Source organism: Pelodiscus sinensis, chromosome 2, assembly GCF_049634645.1.
Source record: "Pelodiscus sinensis isolate JC-2024 chromosome 2, ASM4963464v1, whole genome shotgun sequence".
In the NCBI taxonomy this organism is placed as follows: domain Eukaryota; kingdom Metazoa; phylum Chordata; order Testudines; family Trionychidae; genus Pelodiscus; species Pelodiscus sinensis.
The window spans coordinates 145,212,993-145,232,157 of NC_134712.1; the positions used below are offsets into that span (position 1 = coordinate 145,212,993).

The window sequence follows — 19,165 nt, forward strand, 5'->3', positions numbered from 1 at the left end:
AGCCCGAGGCACAGTTGCGGGGACCTACCCGGCAACGACCCAGCTGCTCTGTTGAAACTGATCAACTCTGCCTCGGGCTTCCTGTAGTCAGCCGCTGGTCAGTTTCAGCAGCGGCTGAATCTGGACGCCAGTTCCGACTTACATACAAATTCAACTTAAGAACAAACCTACAGTCCCTATCTTGTACGTAACCCGGGGACTTCCTGTACAACTTGTTTGCTGTGGAAAGCCAGCATGGTCAGCTGGGAAGATGAAATGTGTGCTGTCCACTCTGAGCAAATAAGTGGAATTTCAAAAATTCCTGGGGCTTTAAACGGGATGGTCACTTTGCTATTTATATTGTTGCAGAGTAGAGTAGTGGAAACTGCCTATCAGAGTGGTCATGATGGGCTTGTGGGACACCTCCTGGAAGCGACATAAGCAAATGCAGTATCTATACTATGTTTTAGCTTTGTTGCAAAAGCTCTATGCCAGTCGCAAAGGTGACCTTATTATGCTGGTGTAGCAAAAGTTACATCAGGGGAGGAGCTCTGTTGGATGTATCTCTTCACTCTTTTGTTAATGAAACCTGAAGCTTGGTGACAATACTGTATAGTGTAGACAAGACCTTAATCTTAAAAATATGATCTTGATAAGTTAAAACATAAGCAGGAAAATAACTAACAATAATGACAAAACCCAAAACATTTTATACATCAGTATTTCTCAAACTGTGCTCCACGGAGAGACAACTCCAGGGGCTCTGCGAGGTTGACAAACTGGAAACATCGATAGGTACAACACATATAATCAGTGGACCGCTGGGGCTCTGCATAAATTTCGACACATGGAAAAGGCTCTGGAGCCCAAAAAGTTTGAGAACCGCTGTTATACATCGTTCAAAAACGGCCACCTTAAAATCATTCAAAAACCAAAGATTGTGCGCCAAAAACATCTTACCTATCTAAAATTCAGAACCAAGGACGAACTGTCAGCTAATAAAAGCCCAGTGAATGGCAACAGAAAGGGTCTTTGGCTTTGCTGCCTGATTTGTGAGCACGTTGAATTCACATTTTGAAAGTTTCCTCTGCAGCCCCCTGCTCCGGGCTAGGCAAGTCGCGGTTGGCAGAAGGAAAGCACCTGACGTGGTCCCAGCGGCAGCAGGACCCGTACGCCACAGGCCAGGAACGCAGGGTACGTTTTAAATCCCAGGCCCGTGGCGCTGCCTGGCTTCCCTGCATCCCTGCGCAGCGCCGCAGGGGCGGGGAGAGGTGCCCGCTGCTGCCCGGGCCGCCTGAGTCACTGGAGCCCCGCCCAGCAAAGCAGCGCGAGGAGAGGATCCGGCTCCTTCCCCCGGCAGGGCGATTCCGGCCCGGAGTTTCCATCCCGCACGGCCAGACCCGGCCCCTATCGCGCAGCACGCAGGGGCCAGGCGCATGCGTCCTGGATGGAGTTCTCGCGACGGCGGCCCGAAGAGCCGTCACAGGGGCGCGGGGTGAGCCAGGTGGGCGCGCGGGCTCGGCGGGACAGACGCGCCGTTGGGGGCGGGCTGAGGCGCCTGGACTCCCCCCTCCCCCGCGCGATTTCCACAGAACGAGCCATCCTGGCCAGTCCCGGCGCCTCGCCGACCCCTCCCCCCCCCGTCCGCGTCCCGTCACGTGACTCCGGCGGCGGCGAGAGGCCGTTGGGCGAGCGGGTCGCGGCGCGCGCGGGGCCGGGGTCTGCGCGGTGATGGGCGGCGGCCGCGAGCCCGGCCTGGCAGGGGGGGAGGGGCTGATGCGCTGCCCTGCGACCCCCGCGGTCCCTGCAGCTAAGGGGGAGGGGTCGCTGTCGCGTTCCCCGGGAGCTGGACTCCCCGTCGCTCCCGCGCGCCTGCGCTCGGCATCGCCCAGCCCCTCCCTCGGGCTCCGATGCCCGGGGAGAGGCTGATGCCGCCGGCGGGGCAGGGAGCCGACGATAGGTGGCGCCCTGCGCAGGTGCAACGTTTGCACCCCTGGCCACAGATGTGGGTTTCCGCGGCTGTCGGGATGTGCAGGGCTCGGATCACAGGAAGCTCTGCAGTGAGTGACAGCTCCTCTTGGTGCCACTTTGGCCTGCCTTGCTCAGAATGGGGTGGGGAAGCGATACTGGTAAAAACCCATTACAATAGTAACCAGTTAAACAATTAAAATCATATCACTTAACTGGTTAACCATGGTGGGCAGGGGCCTGCTGGTGGGGCTTGCCACAGCTGTGGTTAGGGGGGCTGTTCTGGCTGGCTAACTGGTTACTGGGTAATCATATTGATGAGCCTACTGCTTATTGGTTTACCAGTTAACCTCTGTATTTGTATTGTCTCTTTGCGTGACAAGTCCGTGGGTACAGTCTGGACTATGAGTGCTGTGCTCCTTTAACTCCAGTCTGGGTTTTCTCACATAATGCTTGGACAGTGAGAAGCAACAAAATCCTCCAAGTGCTGTTATCACTCAGTCATGGCAGGGAGAGGAGCACTTAAGTTGCATAAATGCTCTCTATGCCACAAATGGGTACATGGAGACAAACACTAGCAAATCACCTCATCAGAGAACAGTGGGCATGCAACAGCCAATGTAATCTGAGCAGATTCTTCAATCGCTTTAGACAAACTCACTGTTAAGGATAAAACATTCAAATAAAAATAAGTGTCAGTCACAGAAAAATAGATTGTAAGTTATTATAAGTAGTAGGCATATAGGACAAAGATGATTACAAAAGAAATAAAAGCAAATCCAGTCTAAATTCTAAACGTTATCAGACTAAGCAAGATTTGAATCAAACAGCTTTTCTGATCCCACTAGATGTTGCATTCTTTTGCAGTCTTTAATACACAGGCTGAATTTCCTCAGCCTGGGACCGGTCTCCTTAGTTTGAAGTCTTTGTCTTTCCAGCATTTTTGTTGCTGGTCAGTAGCTCATGATGGGTTCTTCATGCATGTTTGAATATGGGTCACCTTTGTTGTCAATTATAAGGTGGTAGTGGGCCTCTCTCAAACTCACAACATATTTCAGTAACAGTAAAGGAAAATCTCATAACTTCATACACAATAGGGCTATGTCTACACTGGCCCCTTCTTCGGAAGGGGCATGCTAATTTTGAACTTGGGAATAGGGAAATCCGTGGGGGATTTAAATATCCCCTGCCAGATTTAAATAAACATGGCCGCCGCTTTTTTCCCGGCTTGGGGAAAAGCCGGAAAAAAACGTCTAGACTGGTGCGATCCTCCGGAATAAAGCCCTTTTCCGGAGGATCTCTTATTCCTCTCTTTCAAGTAGGAATAAGAGATCCTCCGGAAAAGGGCTTTATTCCGGAGGATCGCGCCAGTCTAGACGCTTTTTTCTGGCTTTTCCCCAAGCCGGGAAAAAAGTGGCGGACATGTTTATTTAAATCCGGCAGGGGATATTTAAATCCCCCGCAGATTTCCCTATTCCCAAGTTCAAAATTAGCATGCCCCTTCCGAAGAAGGGGCCAATGTAGACGTAGCCTAACAGTATGCATAGTTTGCCAGAACAATGAGTTCAGTAGATCACGACTCTTCATAAATACCTTACAAGGCAAGAAATATGTGTATGATAATCAAGTAATTAAAATGGGAGTCCTACTTTAAGGTACAGTGCATAACACCAACTTCTTTTGAGTCCTCCCAGATACCCATAATGGTAGGGACAATTTTTTCCATCCATGTGTGGATTTTTTCTAGCTATTTGAGGAATAATTGTTTACATGCACTGAGACATGAGAAATACAGAGTCCAGTGCTAGCGCTGTGTAGTACCTGCAGTATGAAACAAGAGCTCAAGGTGGTGGTACGGAGTTGCTTTAAGGGCAATCACTGCAGCAGGGTATGTTCAAGTTTGCAGACAGCCTGAGACAATGGCTCTGAGAAGGGAACTGACTGTGGCATCTCCATGCATGTTCATCTCCCAGACCCACTGCTCTTGGAGACTACGCACTTCACCCCAGCAAGAGGTGGGACAGAGCACAGCCATCCAGTAGAGTAGAGAAAACAAACTAGTTGTGGACACTCTGCTGGATAGCTGGGCAGCATTTGAATTGTTCCTGAGTGGCTGCACAAGCACACAGATTACTGGAAACATTGGTAGAACTGATGATAATGTGAGCTGGTCTGCTCTGGTGTTAGATGTGAGCATGTATGTAGCATTTTTGAGCAAGAAAGAGTGAGCTTCCTAGCCCAGGATTATAATACTTGGGCAAGTACAGGGGTGAGTAATAATTGTTAATGGAGGGCCATTACAAGATTTTGGCAAATGGTCAAGGGTTGCACTTCTGTGGAGGCGGTGTGGAGTAGTAATGTTATGTAGGTGACTACACAATTAAACGATAAGCCTGGGTATATCAGTTAATATTGTCAGCTACATGCATTCCCTACAGCTTGCCTTTGTAACAGAGCAGGAGATGGTTCCCATGAGGATTTGGTTTAAAAGCTGGTTCTCCACACACCAGATCTGCTCCCTTCCCCCCCCCCCCCCCCCCATATCTGATAGGGAGGCAGCAGTGTGGAATATGAGGAGGGCAGGCTGGAGCTAATATGTGAGAGGAGCCGGCTTACAAGCTGGTTTCCCGCAGGACCAGCTCCCTGATGCTTCCCCCCGCCCCCTTGCCTCTTTCTTCACAACTGTGAGGACCAGAATCATTTTTTTTAAATGCTGTTTTAGATTCTGGAGCTGGGGTTCTAAACACATGGCTGTATTTGTGCTTTAATCTGTCTCTGTCCATACATATATCTGAAAAGATAAAACTTTAGAAGCCTGGCAGAGCATGTTTATATGTATATTTTATGCCTGGTGGCAGCGCTCTGGGGAAGGTCACTTCTCCCATCCCCAATTGAAGCCTAATCTTAAGAAAACACAATAAATTAGCCTGGAAATTCAAAGTTCAACATCTAGATTACTGAAAAGAAACCACCAAAAACACAAACATTTAAAATATGCATGTATCAATAAATTAAATAAGAATTCTTGTGTCTTGCATCCAACTAAAGTAATACTTCATATATATTTTTGTAGCATTTCTAGTACTTTTCATCTCTTTTAAACTTTAAACATGGACACCGAACCCGAGGTAAAGAAAGAGAAGAAGCAGCATCAGCATCCTTTCTACTGCAATGTGAGTACATCATATTATTAAGGGCCTTTGACAAAATGTATTTTTATCCATCATTGAAGGGTTTGAGAGTAAAATCAAAGAGTTTTGGAAGTTTAGGTTTAAAATGGCTTGTGGCAGCATCTGGGTTGTGATTTTCCCAACTAGTATCCAGGTTCTGGGAACCCCTCTTCCCTTGCCCCCATTTTGTAATTTACTGGTGTAACCCCTATCATTAAAGCCCTAACAAATTCACAGCCATGAAAAATGCATTGTGGAGCATGAAATCTGGTGTGTCTCCCCCCAGTAAAATTTGGACTTTTGTGTTCAGTCTTTTGTGTGCTTTTATCTGATACTATACAGATTTCATGAGGAAGACCAGTATTTCTCAAATTGGGGGTCATAACTCAAAAGGGAGTTTCAGGGGCTCAAAGGGTTATTTTAGGGGGGTTGCAATATTACCAATCTTAATTCTGTGCTGCCTTCAGATCTGGGTGGGTGGAGAGTGGAGACTGTTTGCTGGGTGCCCAGGTCTGAAAGCATCACTCTAACAGCCGCAGTGAAGAAGTAAGACTAGCAATAGCCATCCTTAACTTCTGTGCTGCTACCTGCAGAGCTAGGTGGCTGGAAAGTGGCTGCTCCTGACTAAAGGTCCAGCTCTGCAAGCAGCAGCACAGAAGTCCATATCAAACCATGCCATCTGTCTGTGCTGGTGCTGGCAGTCACTCTGCCTTCAGAGATGTGGTTCTGGCCAGTATCCACTGTTCTCCAGCTGCCCAGCTCTGAAGGCAGGGTCATTGCCAACAGGAGCCCAGAAGTAAGGGTAGCAGTACCGTAATTCTCCCTACAACAGGGGTGGGCAATACTTTTTTTGGAGGGGGGGCACTTTACAAATTTCTGAAGTGGTCATGGGCTGCCCTGGAAGGGTCAGGACCTTAGGCGGAAAGGGTGGGATCAGGTGGCTTCTTGTGCTCCCCTGCGCTCAGACTCTGATTGGCCTGGGGCAGAGGGAGCACATGAAGTCTTTGCCCCTTGCCCCTCAGTGCCTAGAGAGAACTGCCAACTTCCTTGTTTCCAGGTTTCAATTGGCCTGGGGGAGGGGGAGTGGTAGAAAGGTTACGGGCCAGATCACCAGCGTGACGGGCTGGATCCAGCCCATGTAGACTGTCTTGCCCATCCCTGGGGTAAGGGATTCAGGTGCAGGAGGACCTGTGAGGTCTGGGAGGGAGTTTGGGTGAAGGAGGCAGTTGTGACCTGGGGCATGGGATTGGAATGCAGCCATTTGAGTTGTGATCTAGGGCAGAGAGGGTTGTGACCTGGGGCACAGGATTGGGGTGCAGGGGTTTGGGTTGTGACCTATGGCAGGAGGGGGCTGTGACCCAGGGCAGGAGACTGGGGTGCAGAGCAGGGTGCAGGGGTGTGGGCTGTGACTTAGGGCAGGGGATTACAGTGCAGGGGTTTGGGGTGCAGGGTCTGGGAGGAGGGTTTGACTTATGTGGGGTAGAGGAGTAGGAATGGAGGAGGTTTAGGAAGAGGCAGGCTCTGGCTTTGAGACTTAACCGTGAGACTCCTGGCCAGCAGCCCAGCTCGTTTCTCAGGTAGGAACTTGCCCTTCCCCTGCACAGGCAGCAGGGCTATGTGCTCTTTGAACAAGAGCTGAGGAGAAGGGGGAGTAGTGCTTCACGTGCTGCCTGTTTTTCAAACAGGTAGCTCCCATAGGCCAGAAACCAGACAATGGGATTGTGCTGGGGGCAAGAGCAGCCAGCCCATGAACCACCACTCCTCCCTCCCCCAGTCTCCCTGCTGCGTCTGCGAGCCAGATCCAGCCTACAGAGGGTGTTTTGCTAAGGCATGCCTTACAATAACCCTGTGACCACTCTGCTGTCCACACATAGAGTTATTTTTTGGGTCATTACGCCACCATGACATTTTAGATTTAAATACCTGAAATAATGAAATTTACCATTTTTTTTTTTAAATTTTGTGGGCATGAAACTGACCAAAATGGGCCATGTTGTTGATAATACCCTACCTATCATATTTCTAGCCTGTGCCAGTACAAGATCTTCCTGTGCAGATGCTTGCCACTTTTTCCCCTCTATTAAAATGGTAATCCAACACTATTAGACCAGCTATTTCTGACTATAGACTTTGTGCATAATCTCCTTTCAGATATAATATCTTTTTGCTTCTAAAGGTCAGAAGAGAGGAAAATGAATGAATGAATGAATGTTTTAATGAATCTCTACAGATTCTTTAAGTTGCCACATGTGTCTGGAATCTGCAGTGATTTAATACCTAACTGTAGAGTCTTCCTTTAATACATGTACACTGCTACACATACCCAAATACCATTAGCTAATATTTAAGGTTGAGTGTGGTGGTCATGCATGTCATGTGTGTTTGGATGTAAGAGGGAAATTATGGAAGTGCTCAATTCTGTTAGTCTTAAGTCTTCATTAAGATACACCTACAAGTTTAAGGATATTTTGAGGATTTTATAGGTATAGTTTTATCCTCTGATGATACCCTGGATGAAACAAACAAACCAACAAACAAACAAACAACGATATGTCTACACTGAAGTTGTATCTGTGATTGCAGATCATGCATGCCTACCCGAGCTACAAGCTTTCATCTGTTTATCACAAGTCTATATACAGGCAGTCCCCGGGTTACGTACAAGATAGGGACTGTAGGTTTGTTCTTAAGTTGAATCTGTATGTAAGTCAGAACTGGCATCAGCCGCTGCTGAAACTGATCAGTTTCAACCGCGGCTGAATCTGGATGCCAGTTCTGACTTACATACAGATTCAACTTAAGAAACCCAGGCGTCCCCAAGGCAGCTGCTCCTGTAGTCAGCCGCTGGTCAGTTTCAGCAGCGGCTGACTTGGGGACGCCTGGGGCAGAGCAGCTGGGGTGCTGCTGGGTTGCTCCAGTAGCGCGGCTCCTCGGCGCTACTGGAGCAACCCAGCAGCACCCCAGCTGCTCTGCCCCAGGCGTCCTGATTCAGCCGCTGCTGAAACTGACCAGCAGCGGCTGAATCAGGATGCCTGGGGCAGAGCAGCTGGGGTGCTGCCGGGTTGGTCCGGAGCGGCGCTGCGGGACCAACCCGGCAGCCCCCAGCTGCTCTACCCCAAGGGTAGGCAAGAAAAGCCTGGTCTGCTGGGAGCGGGGAGTACTAGCTGCACCTCCCCTCCCCCAGCAGGCCAGGGAGACAGGGGTGGCGGGACCGCCCAAGTCCTCCACAGCTTTGCTCCGTCTCCCTGGCTGTCCCACTGCTAGCGTGCTCCGAGGCTTTGCTCCCCATCTTCCTGGTCTGCTGGTCAGACCAGGGAGACGGGGAGAAAAGCCGCAGAGCACGCCCACAGCGGGACAGCCCAAGCGCGCCTGGGCTGTCCCGCTGCGGGCGTGCTCCAAGGCTTTGTTCCCCGTCTACTTGGTCTGCAGGGAGACGGGGGGCAAAGCGGCGGAGCACGCCCGCAGCGGGACAGCCCGGGCGCGCTCCGCGGCTTTGCTCCTGTCCCCCTGGTCTGCTGGGGGGGTCCAGCAAAGCCGCTGGACCCTGCCAGCAGACCAGGGACACCCGAGCAAAGCCGCCGCCTGGGCGGCTTTGCTCCTGGGCAAACGAGCAAAGCCGCCCTGGCGGCGGCTTTGCTTGGGTGTCCCTGGTCTGCTGGGGGGGGCGTCCAGCGGCTTTGCTGGACCCCCCCAGCAGACCAGGGAGACCGGGAGAAGCTTTTCTCGCCCCGGAGGACACGGGTGGCGACCCGCCGCCCGTGAGCTCCAGGGCGAGAAAAGCCCCGTTCGTAAGTGCGGATCCGACGTAAGTCGGGGACTGCCTGTAGATATGATGCTGCTGCAGTGCTGAACTTCAGTGGGACTTTATAAGGGCACTTGGAATCCTGGTTTTGGAATCCTGTTTCTAGCTCATGCTGAAGGCATTGCTGTTGGTAACTTAGATTAAAGCTAAAGCAGGTATATACCAGAGCTGCAATTGCATCTCCAGTTGCAGTACAGTAGAACCTCAGAGTTACAAACACCTTGCTAATGGTGGTGGTTCTTAACTCTGAAATGTTTGTAAATCTGAACAAAGGTTATGGTGGTTCCATTAAAATTTTACAGCTTGAACATTGACTTAATTCAACTTTGAAACTTTACTATGCAGAAGAAAAATGCTGTTTTTAATTATTTTAATTGAAATGAAAGAAGCACAGAAAGTTTTCTAATCTTGTCAAATCTTTTTTTAAATTTATTTTATTTTTAATAGTTTATATTTAATGCAATATTGCACAGTATTTTTGCCTATACTACTTGATTGCATACTTCCAGTTCCAAACGAGATAATATGCTTGATCAGACAGTTCGTATCTCTGGTGTTTGTAACTCTGAGGTTCTGCTTTATAGACCAGAGGTTCTTAAACTTTTGTACTGGTGACTCCTTTCACAGTGTGACCTCACCCTTTATGAATTAATATTTAATACTGTTATAAATGCTGGATCTGAAGAGGGAAATCGGGGATGGAGACAGACAGCTCACAGCCCCTGGAGGGGTCAGACCCCTAGTTTGAGAGAGGATATATCTATACCAGGCAAAGAGACAACGATATCCATCAATAACACACTCCTTCATTTCTCCAGGGATCAAAACTAAAATTCTTTGTGCTTATTCATCTAGTAAAAAACCCAACTCCATACTTTGCAGCAGTAGGAAGTCCATATAAAGACATACTTACTATGATGGGAGATCCAGGGTACAATTTGGAAGTGTGGGACCACTGTGCCCCCTTAACTCTCCAGCCTGGGCTGTCTCTCATGATGCTTTGCTAATGACTATTAGCAAATCTTCCCAAGTGCTGTGATCACTCAGTTAACAACATGCCACTCATGATATGGGGAAACACCAGCAAATCTCCCCATCTTTGCACCCCAAAAATGGATCCTCTCACACTGCACAGGACCGTCTCCTGAACAATATAAATTCATTAATCAGTTCACCACCTCAAAGGATAGTCAGCATCCACCAGTCAATGTAATTTGTTCAGATTTCCATAAGAATTTTAGACAAACTCATTGGTAAGGTTAAAACATTAAAATAATTAATGACAGATAGATTATAAGTGATTATAAGGGTAGGCAGAAAGGTCAGAGAAGGTTACCCAAGAAAATAAAAAGTGAATATGCATTGTAAATCCTAAACTTTCGGACTAAGCAAGATTTGAATCAAACAGCTTTTCTTACACCACAGCATATTGCATGCAGGTTACAGTTCTTAATACACATGCTGAATTTCTTCCTCAGCCTGGGACAAGTTACCTCAGTTCAAAGTAGGAATGTTAAAATGAGTTGAATCAAGTAAACATGTAACTGCTGAAAATTTTGCACGCAGGAGCAGCAGGCAGCTCCCTGGGAGGCAGTGCACATGGGGAGCTAGCTTTTAAGCACATCCAGGAGGCTCATCGATTAACCATATACAGATAGTCCCCGGGATACGTACAAGATAGGGACTGTAGGTTTGTTCTTAAGTTGAATCTGTATGTAAGTCGGAACTGGCGTCCAGATTCAGCCGCTGCTGAAACTGATCAGTTTCAACAGCGGCTGAATGTGGATGCCAGTTCTGACTTACATACAGATTCAACTTAAGAACCCCAGGCATCCCCAAGTCAGCTGCTGCTGAAACTGATCAGCGGCTGATTCCAGGAAGCCCGGGGCAGGAGCTTCCTGTAGTCAGCCACTGGTCAGTTTCAGCAGCGGCTGACTTGGGGACGCCTGGGGCAGAGCAGCTGGGGTGCTGCTGGGTTGGTCCAGTAGCGCCGCCGCTCCTCGGCGCTACTGGACCAACCCATCAGCACCCAAGCTGCTCTGCCCCAGGCGTCCTGATTCAGCCGCTGCTGAAACTGACCAGCAGTGGCTGAATCAGGACGCCTGGGGCAGAGCAGCTGGGGTGCTGCCGGGATGGTCCAGTAGCGCCCAGAGCGGCGCTACGGGACCAACCGGCAGCACCCCAGCTACTGTACCACAGGCATCCGGAGCAAAGCCGCGGAGCACGGGGGCAGCGGGACAGCCCAGACGCGCCGTGGCTGTCCTGCTGACCTCGGGCTCCGTGGCTTTGCTCTGCTTTGCTCCCCATCCCTCTGGTCTGCAGACCAGGGGGACGGGGAGCAAGGCAGAGCAAAGCCGCGGAGCATGCGGGCAGCTTTGCTCTCCGTCCCCCTGGTCTGCAGATCAGGGGGATGGGGAGCAAAGCAGAGCAAAGCGGCGGAGAATGCGGACAGCCCAGACGCTGTCCCCAGGGGAACATACCCCAGGGGAACATTGGAGAGATGATTGGGAGTGTGTGTCATGAAGGGATGGGGATAAATGGAAGTCGTAAAGTGCATGAGGAAAGGAGATAGCAAGAGTCTCATGTGTTCCTGTGGGGTGGAAGTGAGAAAGCAGACATGGGAGATGGGCATTCAGGGCTTGAGGAAGGAGATGGGAGAATGTGTGGTGGCTGGCGGGCAAATGGATTTGTGGATGGGGTAGAAGGGAGGTGTAACAGAACTGAATTATAAAGCAACTGAAGTGCATTGGATGACAAGGTAGTGCAGAAATTGTCAGACTATGAGAAATAGTGCTTGTCTGACAAAGGCTATGGTGGACACCAAGTGAGCATGAGGGAAAAGAGACTGGTTTTGGGCAAAGGGTCAGGTAAGTGAAGGGGCAGTGGAGGTGAGAGGAAGTAGGAGAGGGGAGGCTTAATAAATAGAGGTCAGTATCAGTGTTGAGAGGCAGCAGGATTTTGTGAGTATGAAGTACATGCAGTCTGGTCAGCAGAAGTGTTGAGGGCATTAGGCAGGTGGTGAGGATATTAGTTGTGTGTGTCCCTCCTCTTGAGGTGTTTCAGCAGATTTTATGCCGCCCCCCCCCCCCTTTGGGGTCCTGTATTTTACTTTATTTATTGTGTTTTAAAAAATGTTGTAAATCACCTCAGATATTTTAAATAGAGAGGCAGAGTAAAAATATTTTAAATAAATAAATAAATTAGGCAGAGCATGAGAGAGAAACTCTTGCCTGTGAATTGTGAGGACTTGCCATCAGAGGAAAGTACCAACTCTGGGAGTTAGAGAATCATTGGTCTACCCATAAAAGGTAGAACCATAGCCCTACTTTTTAGTCTGGTTGCAAGTAACGGCTTTGCTCAGTGGGAAAGGGCTCTTCCTTTGCAGGCCCTCTCTGCCAAATGGATTTCAGGGGATACTGAACCCTCCTTGGCAGCCTCCTGGAGAAAGAAGATGGATGATGTGTCAAACCAGCCAACTACGCTCCAGAAAACTGTATATTACAGGATAGGGGGAAATTATCACCACAGAATCCCACCTCCAGAATATTTAGATTAGAATGCTGTGGAATGGTGGAGCTGAGTGTTATGTGAGTTTGGACAGGAGAGGTTTTCTAATTTAGGAAGGGACATGGGTAAAACGGAAGGTAGTTGTGCAGTGAGTATGCACTCTGCGCCCCACCACAGAACCAAAGCCAAAGTATAAAAAACCCAAATATAAAATCTTTTTTTAAACTTAATTTCTTCAAATTTGAACATAAGAAGCCTTTGCGTAGTGTAGGGCTATTTTGCTTAGAAGGGGAGCTGAGCTAAGGCAGGGAATATGGAGAATCAGATATGATGCAGGGAGATATTTATCCCCCATATCTCTCCCCAAGGAATCTCATTTGGGCTACGTCTAGACTGCATCCCTCTGTCGACAGAGGGATGCAAATCAAGCACTTCGAAATTGCTAATGAAGCCGGGATTTAAATATCTCACTCCTCATTAGCATAAACATGGCTGCCGCTTTTTTTTTTTTAATGGAGGGGTTTTTTTCCGGAAAAAAATAGCAGTCTAGATGCGGATCTGTCGAAAATAAAGCCTTTTTCAACAGATCCTGTATTCCTCAAAAAATGATGTTTACAGGATCTGACAACAGATCCGCATCTAGACTGCCGCTTTTTTTAAAAAAACTCCGATCTGAGGAAGTGGGTCTGGCCCACGAAAGCTCATCATCTAATAAACCATCTTGTTAGTCTTTAAAGTGCTACATAGTCCTGTATTTTGCTTTAGCTACACCACACTAACACGGCTACATTTCTATCACTTGCACAACAGAAGAGAGACACTACACTTCTTGGTCAGAGATTTCAAATTTCTTGAGAGCTTGAGGTTTGTGTTCTTTATTTTGATCATCTTTTTGAAGATCACCTTTCTATACATCTCTTAATCAGACTGTACACTCTGGTGCACTACAGCTGAATGTTTTTGAAGAGTTTGGGAGCACCCAAAGCTATCTTATGCTATGGAGAGGGACTTTTAAATGAAAGACAGTGCTTAGATCCTCCTCTTTGGTATCCAGTGAATAGTGTTGGCTGCTGTTCCATCTGACATCAGAGGAGTTGTGTTTCAGTTGTGAAATCAATCTATACAATCTTAGTGGTATAACTGGAGTTTATTAAACTGAGATATTTTGATTATATTAAACATTAGAAACATTTTCTAGTATTATAGTATTTTTCTGTTGCTTGCATAGTATTATGGAAATAATTATAAATCTTTTTAACCTAGATTTGCAAAATCTCGTGTGCTTCTGCATTAAACTTGCAGACTCATTTCCTTGGATACAAACACAAGACGGTAAGACTTGAGTTTTTTGTGTGTGTCAGATTTTGTCGATAGCTACGTTAAACAGTGATGATGAGTAGGATTGCAATCACTATTTTCTCTTTTTAAAATAATAAATATTCTAAAATATGTAAAATTAGCAAAGCATCTAAAATTTTGTTTAGAATTTTCTTCACTGTTTTATTACGTACAGTAAAGCAGAACTTTTTTGTATAACAATGATATTTTTAGAAGGTTATGTTGATCTAGTTGTACCACTCTCTGGATTAGTAAGGGCAAAGGGGATTTAAACATTGTAACACTCAGTGTAGCAGTGCCTAATTCCTAGATGCCTGTCAACAAGTAGAATTCACAGCCTCAAGTTAGGTGCTTAATTCTCCCTGTACGCATGGGAAGCCTTGGCATCTAAGATGGGGATGCTGAGAAATAAGGAAACTGAGTGGGATGCCACATAAGCTAGCCAGAAGTGAAATGCAAATGGAAAGGGGCAGGATTTAGAGCCAAGATTCACAGCAGTGCTTAGGCATTTTACTCCCATTGATCTGGGCCTTAGGTTTCTATGTGCATTTGGAATTCTCAGACCTGAACTCTTTGTTCAAGTTAGGCACATAAGCCAGAACAGCCTTTTCTTGGGGGGTGGGAAGGGAGAGAGAACCACTCACCTACCCACCCATTATAGCCCATTGGCTAGGCAAGGGCATTCACCTTATCAGGGCCTGTGGGGGGAAACACCTAGTTTGGGTATCTTATCAGGACTTGCATATGAGCAAAGGATCAGAACTACTTCTTAACTGTAGGATCGGATCTGGACTTAAAGGGTATGTCTACACTAGGCCCCTAGTTCGAACTAGGGAGGCTAATGTAGGCATTCAAAATTGCAAATCAAGCCCGGGATTTAAATATCCCGCTCTTGATTTGTATCTTCCCAGCCGGTCACCATTTTTTGAAATTTACAAGTCTGGACTAACTGCCCGTGTCTACACGTGGCAGGGACCCGGTAGTTCGAAATAAAGCCCTAAATCGAACTACCTGTTAAACCTCATTCCAGGAGGAATAACAGGTAGTTCGAATTAGGGCTTTATTTAGAACTACCAGGTCCCTGCCGCATGTAGACGTGGGCAGTTAGTCCGGACTTGTAAATTTCAAAAATGGCGACCAGCCGGGAAGATGCAAATCAAGCGTGGGATATTTAAATCCCGGGCTTGATTTGCAATTTCGAATGCCTGCATTAGCCTCCCTAGTTCAAACTAGGGGGCTAGTGTAGACATACCCAAACAGCTTTGTGCATACCCATTAGCAGAATCTTAAATATTTAGGGGTTTGAGCACCTACAGTAGCTGAGATGAGGATTTGTGAATGTCATTACCTAAATATTGGATTTAGGTACCCAAATTCCCTTTATAAATCTAGCCCAAAATATGTTTCAGAGCTTCATGCTTGAATCAGCAAAGGGCATGAAGCAAGATCGAATATAAATGCAGATATTTATTAATCTCAATGAGGATGACGTAATAGAATGCCATGGATTGTTTAAATAGAACAATTTAAGTAACAGACTTTTACCAGTAATTTAAATCGACAAGCAGGAAACACTGATTTAAAAATCAATTTTAATTGTATTTTTCATTTGTACTGTTTAGCTATATTCCTAAAGAGAGGTTGATTCATATTGGTTGATAACCATTGAAACATTGTTTTGCAACTAAATATAGCCCTTATCTAAATTTAATATTTCTTTTTATTAACCAAGAGGATACACTAAATAAATAAATATTGCTTTAAAAGGAATACAGGCAGTCCCCGGGTTACGTACAAGATAGGGACTGTAGGTTTGTTCTTAAGTTGAATTTGTATGTAAGTCGGAACTGGTACATATTGTAGGGGAAACTCTAGCCAAACATTTCTCCAGAGCTCAGTTTTATTCTCCCACACCTCACTTCCCTCAGTGTATGTCTACACTACCCCCCTAGTTCGAACTGGGGGGGTAATGTAGTCATACGGAGTTGCAAATGAAGCCCGGGATTTGAATTTCCCGGGCTTCATTTGCATAAAGCCAGCCGGCGCCATTCCACAAGGCGTACAGCTAGTTCGGATTAGGAAGCCTAATCCGAACTAGCTAGTCCATGCCGCGTGTAGCCGCGCGGCACGGGGTCCGAACTAGCCAGCATTTAAAAATGGCGCCGGCCGGCTTTATGCAAATGAAGCCTGGGAAATTCAAATCCCGGGCTTCATTTGCAACTCCGTATGACTACATTACCCCCCCTAGTTCGAACTAGGGGGGTAGTGTAGACATACCCTCAGTCCTTTATTCTCAAGCTGAGGTATCTGCTGAGAAAAGCCGCTCCGCGTCTCCCTGGTCTGCTGGGGGGGCGCTAGCTTCGCGTCTCCCTGGTCTGCTGGGGGGAAGCAGCTAGTGCGGGGTTGCCTCACCCCGTCTGTAAGTAGGGATCCGATGTAAGTTGGATCCATGTAACCCGGGGACTGCCTGTATATGTAGTGGGGTGGGGAACCTCCAGCCCATGGGCAGGATGTGGTTCATCAGGGTTAGCTGCTAGTGAGGCACTAGATTCTTTGTTTACCTGAGCGCCTTCAGGCATGGTTGCCCACAGCTCTCCATGGCTGCAGTTCACTATTCCTGGTTCAGGGGAGCTACAGGAAGCTGTGGCCTGGCCTGCACAACTTTTCACAGCTCCTATTGGCTAGAAACAGGAAACCATGACTCCTGGGAGTTGTGGGGTTCTGTACATGTGGACGTTAAGGTAAACTATCTGGCAGGCTAACCTTGATGAATCACATGTGGCCGGTGCATCAGAAGTTCCCCACCTCAATATAGTCTTAATTTTTACATTTTACTGTGTAAGAAATAGGTGATTTATGTATTTCTGATTAATTTACTTGTAAATGGTGTCAAGCTCTATATGGGTGGAAGTGCAAGTTTACCTAAAAATGTACAAAAAAGCTTTTTAAAAAATCAAATAAAACTAACTTAAACATCCTATATACATAGGAAAAAATATGAAAAAGTTATTAAAATATGTTTTGCATTTTAAATTAATTGTTTTATTAAACAAAAGAGGTATTTTTTTGTAGTTAGTAACTTGAAGTGACTGTTTCTAGTAAGGTGTCAATCAAAGTTTTGGAACTTGTGTTCTCTTCTTACATCTAATTTTTATCCATGGCTTTGGAGAGGCAAAGAAGCTCCCCTGCTTTTTCAGTTCCCAAATGTTTTCTTGACTTTGAATGAGCTAGACATTGCACTGAATTACTTGAATACACTGAAATGAAGAAAATATTCTTTCTGTAATTGCAGAAGAGGCTCCTATTCTGAATAGCTGTCTTAGTACTGCAACAAGTTCTAGTTCTAGGTGCTCTGGTGACTTTCACCAGAGTTCAGTACAGGCAGTCCCCGGGTTACGTATAAGATAGGGACTGTAGGTTTGTTCTTAAGTTGAATCTCTATGTAAGTCGGAACTGGCGTTCAGATTCAGCTGCTGCTGAAACTGACCAGCGGCTGACTACAGGAAGCCCGCGGCAGAGTTGCTCTGCCCCGGGCTTCCTGGAATCAGCCACTGATCAGTTTCAACAGGCTGAATCTGGACGCCAGTTCCGACTTACATAGAGATTCAACTTAAGAACCCCAGGCGTCCCCAAGTCAGCTGCTGCTGAAACTGATCAGCGGCTGATTCCAGGAAGCCCGGGACAGAGCAACTCTTCCTCGGGCTTCCTGTAGTCAGCGCTGGTCAGTTTCAGCAGCGGCTGACTTGGAGACACCTGGGGCAGAGCAGCTGGGGTGCTGCCGGGTTGGTCCAGTAGCGCCCAGAGCGGCGCTGCGGGACCAACCGGCAGCGCCCCAGCTGCTGTACCACAGGCGTCCGGAGAAAAGCCTGGTCTGCTGGAGGGCGGGGCGGGGGGGGGGGGAGATGCACTAGCTGCGCCCCCCCCCTCCCCTCCAGCAGACCAGAGAGACGCGGGCGGCGGACCGAGACGCACCGCGGTCCCGCCGCCCGGGTCCTCCGTGGCTTTGCTCCGCGTCTCCCTGGTCTGCTGGGGGGGGGAGGGGAACCCCCCAGCAGACCAGGGAGACGCGGAGCAGCTTTTCTCGCCCCGTAGGACGCTGGCGGCGGGACCGTGGCGCATCTGGGCATCCCACCGCTCCCGTCCTCCGGGGCAAGAAAAACCCAGTTCGTAACTGCGGATCTGACATAAGTCGGATCCGCATAACTCGGGGACTGCCTGTAGTCTATCTTTCTTTAGAAATTGTTAGTAAACATGTATTGCTTAATATTATTTTACGACTAGATTTACCCAGCATTCTATTGTTTCAGTGGAAAACTATTGAATTCTAGGCACATCCCATTTTCCTGGCACAATAAACCTTTGACCTTGAGATAAGTTAGGATAAGAGGAAGCTGCATACCAAATTTGGTGATCGTAGCTGCTACCATTTAGGAAAATCTGTGCTCTGGGACTCTGTAGTCCAGTAGACAAGTTTGCCAGTGTCTGGGAGCAGAGTGGGGCAGCGGAGCCTGCAACCGGTCAGGCTGGAAAGTTGGTGGGGCTGCTGGAGTCCTCAGGGCTGGAGACTGCTGAGTCACAGCCAGCGGGACCAGGAAGCTGCAGAGTCCACAGCTGATGGGGCCACAAACGCCTACACGGCTGCCAACAGAGTTTCTGGGGCCGGCAGAGCCCGCCGGGCCACAGAGTTTACAGGGCTGCCACAGCCAGGGGGCTAAGAGCAGTGGTACCAGGAAGCTGGGAAGAGGAGCCCAGCAGAGAGGCTGGCGCTCCCCTCCCCACGCCCAGCCTTGGCTGGTCCGGAAAACTCCTCTGTCTGGAACTGGTCAGGTTCTGAGAGAGCCGCACCAGGGAGGTCCAACTTGTAGTAAGTTTAGGCCTTAACCTAGGTGTACGGTTTTAAATAGGTTTTTTTTTAAACCTGCATTTAATTTATATTTTAAAACTGTTTATTATTTTTTAAATGACTTTTATTCACCTTGATAGGAAAATGATGTATTTTTTAATCTATTAGCAAAAAATTCCTTATACATTTTGAATAATCGTCTTTTGTGTAACTCTTAATCTAATTGGTTTATTATATAAATAATGATCTTTTGTCCATCTCTTAGAGAATTGAATTTCTAAGTAAACATTAAGTATGTTTTTTTCTCATCAATGTAGGTTGAAGAAGCTCTAAAGTCCCATGGCATTGGTAAGTGCTAAAGTCTAACTTTTTGCTTTGGGTAGATGTGCTTTATTAACATCTGTACAAAACTATGAGTGGCCTTTTTAATAATTTTAATTTTAGGTCACGTCCTGTAGAAGTCAGTAGTCTTGCAAAAATCAGTTTAACTAACTGCTTTAGTATGGAGTGGGGGTATAGATTTGGCTGTAGAATTGTAATTAATAAGATTTTGGGATG

The 19,165-nt window shown here is 47.4% G+C and overlaps 1 protein-coding gene across 3 annotated transcripts in view; it reads left to right on the top strand.

Annotated features, from left to right (window-relative positions):
- The first annotated feature begins 1,340 nt into the window (after nt 1–1,340).
- LOC102445275 (uncharacterized) overlaps nt 1,341–19,165 on the top strand; it is a 63,383-nt gene continuing 45,558 nt past the window's right edge. Inside the window, exons 1-4 of one of the 3 annotated variants that reach the window (XM_006113053.4) lie at nt 1,341–1,474; nt 5,021–5,120; nt 13,690–13,758; nt 18,925–18,955. In XM_006113053.4, the coding sequence (XP_006113115.1) occupies nt 5,058–5,120; nt 13,690–13,758; nt 18,925–18,955 (163 nt within the window). In that variant the 5' untranslated portion in view covers nt 1,341–1,474; nt 5,021–5,057. Of the gene's footprint in view, nt 1,484–1,863; nt 2,040–5,020; nt 5,121–13,689; nt 13,759–18,924; nt 18,956–19,165 lie in introns of those variants that run through there. The other 2 variants (XM_014581786.3, XM_006113054.4) reach the window with 2 other exon arrangements.